The sequence below is a fragment of the Miscanthus floridulus genome, chromosome 8 (assembly GCF_019320115.1).
Source record: "Miscanthus floridulus cultivar M001 chromosome 8, ASM1932011v1, whole genome shotgun sequence".
Taxonomy (NCBI): domain Eukaryota; kingdom Viridiplantae; phylum Streptophyta; class Magnoliopsida; order Poales; family Poaceae; genus Miscanthus; species Miscanthus floridulus.
The window spans coordinates 207,102,751-207,109,874 of NC_089587.1; the positions used below are offsets into that span (position 1 = coordinate 207,102,751).

General features: G+C 43.1%; 1 protein-coding gene across 1 annotated transcript; it reads right to left on the minus strand.

Annotated features, from left to right (window-relative positions):
- Nucleotides 1–367: 367 nt before the first annotated feature.
- Nucleotides 368–3,038, minus strand: LOC136474720 (uncharacterized). Its single transcript, XM_066472281.1, has 7 exons — nt 3,011–3,038; nt 2,791–2,902; nt 2,678–2,713; nt 2,232–2,300; nt 1,502–1,557; nt 1,223–1,291; nt 368–652 (listed from the first exon to the last, which is right to left on the minus strand). Exons 4-7 carry the CDS (start codon nt 2,253–2,255, stop codon nt 391–393), a joined length of 411 nt encoding a protein of 136 aa, XP_066328378.1. The 5' UTR covers nt 2,256–2,300; nt 2,678–2,713; nt 2,791–2,902; nt 3,011–3,038; the 3' UTR covers nt 368–390.
- Between the last annotated feature and the right edge of the window lie 4,086 nt (nt 3,039–7,124).

Below are 7,124 nucleotides of genomic sequence, written 5' to 3' on the forward strand. Positions count from 1 at the left end.
TTGATACTGTAGCCGCCCCTACAAATCGATTTATAGGGGCGGTCTGGGAACACCAGTCGCCCCTATAAATCGATTTATAGGGGCGGCTACAGTACCAACCGCCCCTACAAATCATTTTTCCGCAAAAAAAAAAAAAATTAAATTTACAATTCACGTTGTTCGGGATCCACTCCACGAAGTAGGACGAGTTCTTGTTCTGCACAAATCAAACGGAACTTGGGCAAAACTGGACAATAAGGTTTCAGATTGTGGACATACCATGCCACGTAGTTTCACGCTGATTTAACAAAATGTAACGAAGTTCATATAAGAAATGCAAGAAATGTATGGTTTTTTCTTTCCCTATATTCATACAAGTATGGTTGGCTAGCTGAGAAGATGAAATATCATTCAAAGGGGATATTGTTTCATATTACACAGTTTAAATAGCTGCACAGAAAAAATGACTTCTGCAAAGATGCAGCATTGGATTACTTTATTGGCAGGAAAAATGATGCAGAAAATACCTACCATTAATTTGTGAATAAAAAAGTGAACGACAGTCTTTGTAGCGCTCATGTCCGGAAACATCCCAAAGCTCAACAAAGAAGCTCCTGTCTGCATCACCCTTGATGCTATTAGATGAACTCCCTGGACTACTGTAAGTAATATGCTGCAGAATGGGAATTAATGCTTGTGTGAGAATATATTTTTAAAATTAAAATAAAAGTCCAAGAAATGGTTGTCATTCAAGTGGTGTGGAGTTAGAATTTCATTTCATACCGATGGGGGGTGGGGGGGGGGGGGGGGGGGGGGGGGGGGGGGGGGAGAGCTACTCAAATGACTCATTACTAATGAATTTCTCAAATTCATTAGAAAGTCACTCTGGCATCGCTGAGAAATCAGGTTGTCGAATTTATTGACAGGTTAATAGCTTTCTAAAAGCAGGAGTAGCTAAATTTCACACATTCTGATCTGAGGCCTTATAGACTACAGATGATCCAAGCTGTTCTAAAAAAGATATTTTTGGAAAAACAACTAAGTAACACCTCAGTTCTGCAGCTACTCTTATTCCAGTTTACTCTATGCAAGACAATGATTAATTAATGGAGCAAAACTAAATCTTGAGACACATACAAATTATCAACCAATTTAACAGAAATACTAACTTAGCCAACATAAAGAGATAACAACAGCAAAGGGTAAAAGTAGTGTTGAATTTGAAGGCATTTAACAAACTTACACTCGGAAGCCAACCCGAAATAGTGCTTCAGAAGTCAGTTGTATAAACAAATTTACTATAAGATGGAATCTGTAAAAGAGAAAGCAAGAGTTCATTTTACCAGGTCTGACTAACACTGTAACCTATATGCAGAGTTCACTTATACAGCTAGTGGATCAGATCATATATTATAGCTATCTTCTTTTGAGATGCTAGATGTCAACAAGGAATAAAGAACACATATTGTTCTAACAAATGCACCGTTGCTACATCCTATAGTAGTGTAGAAGCATGGCACACCTTGATATTAATCCTGTCGATGTTGTCTTCTCCTGTGCAGCCCCCATGTCATAGTCCTCTCCATCATTCAGACATGTACAACATTAAAGTAATTAGCAGCCAGTGGCAGCAAAAAAATGAACATCTAAATTGGAGAAAGCATCAGAAAGTAATATTAAGCTTGGCTCCAATTCAAGCTGATCTGATCACAACGTACTAGATAACATTGAATCGCAAAATGCTACTACTAAATCAACTATCTCCGAACAACTATCCTGAAATTACTTAGTTCTATGTGACTCATAATTAGCATCCTATGAATAAGCATTGTACCCTGTGTAGCCCATCTAGGAAAACAACTACAAGCCTGTGTGAATTACAAACAAAGCAACAATGTATTAGAAACAAGAAATAATATCTAGGAAAAACAACTACAAGCCTGTGTGAATTACAAGCAAAGCAACAATGTTTTAAAGCCAAATATGACTCCTAATGTTGAGCCGCCAAATTTCACCCACATTTTCGGAGCAGAAAATTTTGACATGCCACAACTATAAATCAATGATCAGAGATTCAGAGTCACTTAAATTTCCTCTAACTAGTCATGCTAAGTACATTGACTAGAGACATTTGAATATTCTATTGTCTAGTAAAACTGCAATATCAGAGTAGGCATGTAACATTAAGTACTTAAAACTTAAAGGCAACAACAAGAGCTAATTACAAGAAATGAGGAAAATTTATTTTATACCTGCACGGGAGCATGCTTGTACATGATAGATATGGTTGTAGAACTCCAGCTCCAAATATTCTCGGAAACCTAAGATATCAGGAGCACATGATACTCTGTTAAATAATATACAAACCAAGCATGCAGCACATATCAATGAGATTGAGAAATTAGTACAAGGTGGAATATATTTGACATAAGTTGTTAGACTACCTCCACTAAATCATTGAGTTGTTCTATGACAGGATGTTAGTTTCATAGAAACATACTAGAAAAATTGACCTAATTTTCGTTTTTATGCAGAATAAAGTAGACAGCAACAAGAATATCAACACGACCATATTCCATTCTAAACCAAAACATCGATCTCATCATTTTTATGCAACTGTGAACATAGATCCTTTGAAGGAATGGAAAGAGAGAGCAGATCTGAGAGGGAGATTGAGAGAGGGTAAGAGAGAGGGCACCTTGCGCAGGTTGGGACTTGAATATCCATAGTACCACTAGAGATTTGAACAATAGATTATGTGAGAATCACATAAACCTGCCTATGCTGTAGCGCCATTGGACTAGAGCTCACCCGGGGGGTTGGGTTGCTGGGGATTGCAGCCTCGCCGGTCACTCTTCGTGGAGGAGTCCTGTCACCGTGGCCACCACACCCGGTTCCCAGCGACAAAGTAACAAGTCCTCTGCTAATTGAAGGAGAGAGACTGAGTAGATCTGAGAGGAAGAAGTTGGCAGAGAGAGAGAGAGAGAGAGAGAGAGAGAGAGAGAGAGAGAGAGAGAGATTGATTTCTCACCATGGCTGCTGCACCACCGAAGGTTGGAGCACCGTTGCTGCGCCTTCACCTTCGTCCCGGCACCACGACCACTCATATCTAGCGAGCGGGGTCGGCGGTGGCTGCTATGCGTGGGTCTGGACTCAGGAGGATGTGGCGGTGGCTGCGGCACGCGGGTCGGGAGGACGCGGCGGTGGCAGCTGCGGGCGGGTCGCGAGGACGCGACGGCGGCGGATGCGGGTGGGGGTGAGGTGGCGGCGGCGGCGGCGGATGCGCCCGCTTGGGTGGGTCGTTGCCCTTATCCGAGTGCGCGGGCGGCGGGGAGACGACTGGTTGGGGACGGCGTGAGAGGATAAGGATGGGAAATTTTTTCCCCTCGTGCGCCATTGCGCGCTCTTTTTTCACGCTACTGTCTCTGATACGTGGGTCACGTCCAGCTATTGGAGCGCGCGCTCGGCTGGCTTTTGCGGGAAAAAACTGGTTTCGGGCAGGTAGGGCATTTGCAGGGACGGCTCAATCACCAGCCGCCGCTACAAATATTAACTTCGGAGGCGGCTAGTGAGTGAGCCGTCCCTACAAATCAGACCCATTTGTAGGGGCGGCTCGTATCACCAGCCGCCCCTGCTGTTTCATTTATAGGGATGGCTGGTCTCGTGGATTCCGAGCGCGTCACTTTAGGGGCGGCTCCATCACCAGCCGCCCCTAAAAAAATTTGTTCCGTTGTTAAAAACCGTTTTTCACGTAGTATATGGAAAACCCAGACGTGCAATCAAAATTTCTGAACAACCTTTCCTCAACGTGTAACGTGTAATGGAGACTGCAGTGAAAACTAAAGATACCCTATATTAGCAAGTAAAAAACATTGACTAAAAAAGAAAAAAAAATATGCACAAGTGAATGTACAACCCACGAATATTCTAGATAAATTACAAATATATAGTCAGGAGTGAAGCCAGGACCTATAGTGATAGAGGGGGCCATAACAGAACAAACAAGGTCGCTGGTCGCTACCAGCCCTCTTGGCTCTACCACTAGCAACAATACTAGCAACAATCGTGGATGCAAACTTTCCAAGACTATAATAACCTCACTAGTTATATATACTGGCCCGTTCGCTTCGCTGAAAAAACAAGCCGAAACACTGCTTCGGCTGATTCGTTATGAGAGAAAAACACTGTTCTAGCTGAAAAAATAAGCTGAAAAAGATGGATTATAAGAGAAGCGAATAGAACCACTAATCCCTCCGTTCCAAATTATAAGATGTTTGGTTTTCTAGATCCATAGCTTTTATTATGCACCTTGGTATAAGTTATGTCTAGATGTACATAGTTTGTCTACATACATAGTTGAAATGCCAAAATATCATATAATTTGGAACAGAGGGAGTAGTATTCACTAATAATAAATTTTTTCATAAGAGCACCTTAGCGTATGCATTTATGCTTCCAATCACAAATGAGCGGCATTTGGCCGTCGGTACGTTTTTATCACTATTTTTGGTTATGATATATTTTTATCACTATTTTTGGTTATGATATATTTGTAACGCGTGACGAAAGTACACACTTATGATATATTTCACTATAAAGCTTCCCATAGCATTTAACATAAAGTAAAATTTATAATCAAAGTGTAAAATGTAAAAAACTTCAAGTATATTGAGACAGAAGGGACATTTGTTGAATATGATGGGGTGTGGCCAGAACAAAAATTATGCTAAAATTTTCAATCAATATTGTCCAAATTAAAGCAACACTCTTATCTACGCTAAAACTTCAAGAGGCTTATTTCAACTTTGTAATCAGTTTTTTTAAAAAAACTGTGTAATCAAACTTAGATAAGCCATCTTGTATAATCTTACAAGATGCTCTCTAAACCAGCTTATTTCAAACTTTTATTTTCTTTGGGACCTAGCTATAACTATAAATAAACTGGATTGTATAAGCTACAAGTAAATAAACAAGCCCTTGTGTCGGAAACCTACCTGCAATTGTTCCTATCTTGATACGCATCACATCATTGTTGCCAGCTTGCTGTTGCTAGCCAAGATGCTGACGCAATATAAGCCCTCGCCAGCAGTCCGGTGGTGTATGTCGGCAACGAACTGGGCGATCCATTTCTCTCAAGTTTCGTGACTGGAGATTTCATGCAGTTGTCGCTCGTCTTCATACCCAAGACTGGTGCAGGACCGAGCATCGGTCGCGATTGGAAAACCCGTTAGTTTTGGTTTTCCAACCGGGATTACGAATCCAGGACTAAAGACCTGGTTCCGTAGCTGGGACTGAAAGTGGACCTTTAGTTCCGGTTATTAACCGGGACTAAATAGCTCCCTAGGCTTTGTACCGGGACTGACACCTGTAGTCCCGGTTGGTGTTCACAACCGGTACTAAAGGTTTTTTTTTCATTCCATTTCTTTTCATTTTATGATTTCTTTTTTTATTTCGATTAGCTTTTCATATACGGATTCTACGCTGCTAATATACGTCCACATATAAGGTTCCGTTCGAGTATTATACATAAATAACACACTAAAATGTATGAATCTACGTATATACAAATATTTCAAGATGTTGTACATGTATGGAATATGTACATAATAAAGTCACAAAAACCTTGTACTAATTATGTCCTTGGGACTTCATTCAACCCTAATTATCTTCTATCGTATGGCTACTAGGTGTTAATTCTTTAGGGTCATAATGGTACGCGCCTTTGGGATCTATGACCTCATCCACAAGAAATCCTGCCAATGCGTCTTGAATTGCTTTGATCTGGTCACATCGCATAACCTTTTGCTTCCTCCATTCAATCTTCAATTCGAACGAAAGGAAAAACATGAATATATATATGATTATTGTTGGGGACCGATTACTGGGGTACTCAAAGAGGTGGAACTAATAACCATCAAACATTGATGCTTTCGAACAGGAAAGAACGCAACTACACTTCTTGCCCATACAACCGAAGGTTGGCTGCGCCTCGCCCGACCCCCGAGGACTGGACTCCGCCTCGCCCGACGGCTGAGGGCTGGCTTTGCCTTGCCCGACGACTGAGGGATGGCGCTGCCTCGCCTGACGACTAAGGGTTGGCTCCGCCTCGCCCGATGTCCTAGGGCAGGCTTCGCCTCGCCCAATGTTCCAGGGCTGGCTCCGCCTCGCCCGACGACTGTATCCTGCTCCTTCATATTGACGAGCACAGGGTAAGACAGGACATTCGAGTCAACCGCAGTACCGAGGACCATGCCCTGCACATCTGCAGGAAGGTACTGTCAGGATACGACGGGACGGGCGCTTTAAGCCCTTCTAGGCATGACAGAGCCCGAACAGTGTTGTAGGCGTCGACTTTTGTCTTACAGTGTTGTGGGCGCTGCCATCAGCCCTCGGACGTGGATCCTGACATAAGCATACGACAACCACTATAATCTAAGAGAGAACTCGCATCATCTACAGTAACAGACGTATAGTCACTGCCCCATCTGCTCCCCGTAGGGTTACAGCTCGGCACCCTGGCACGCCGCATCATCCGCCGGAGTAGGATGGGACGTAACCACTTGTAGAAATGAAGCCAGAGCACGGCCCTATCAGGGTCAGCGAACGTGCTATCCCTAGCATGGCCTGCCATGTCAGCAGGGTAGGCTCAAGGGAAAAGGAAGACCCGGCACCTTCGAAGGACCTTCTCTACCTCTGGTTTTTTTCTCTTTCTCCCATCTGTAACCCCTGCTCCCCCTTGTCTATAAAATGGAGGACAGGGCACCCCACTAAGGGGACGGATCGATTTCACACACAACACATAGCCAAGCAGCAACTGAGCTCTTGGCACCCTTTCGACCTTTCCATTACAGACTTAGGACCTGTTCCTCTCTCGACTGTTTGTACCCTCTACTATGAACCTTTTTTGGTGCTAATAACACGATCAGCAGCAAACTAGACGTAGGGACATTCTGTCTGAACCAGTATAAACCTTGTGTCCTTTAGTACACCATCCGAGCCTAATGCACAACAAATATAAATTTACTAGTTAGTGTTTGTTCGAAACACCAACAGTTGGCGTGCCAGGTAGGGGACCTTTGCGCGTTCCACATCAGGCCATGGATGGCTAGCCATGGCATCAGTTGGGTCCTAGGTGCATATGTGCG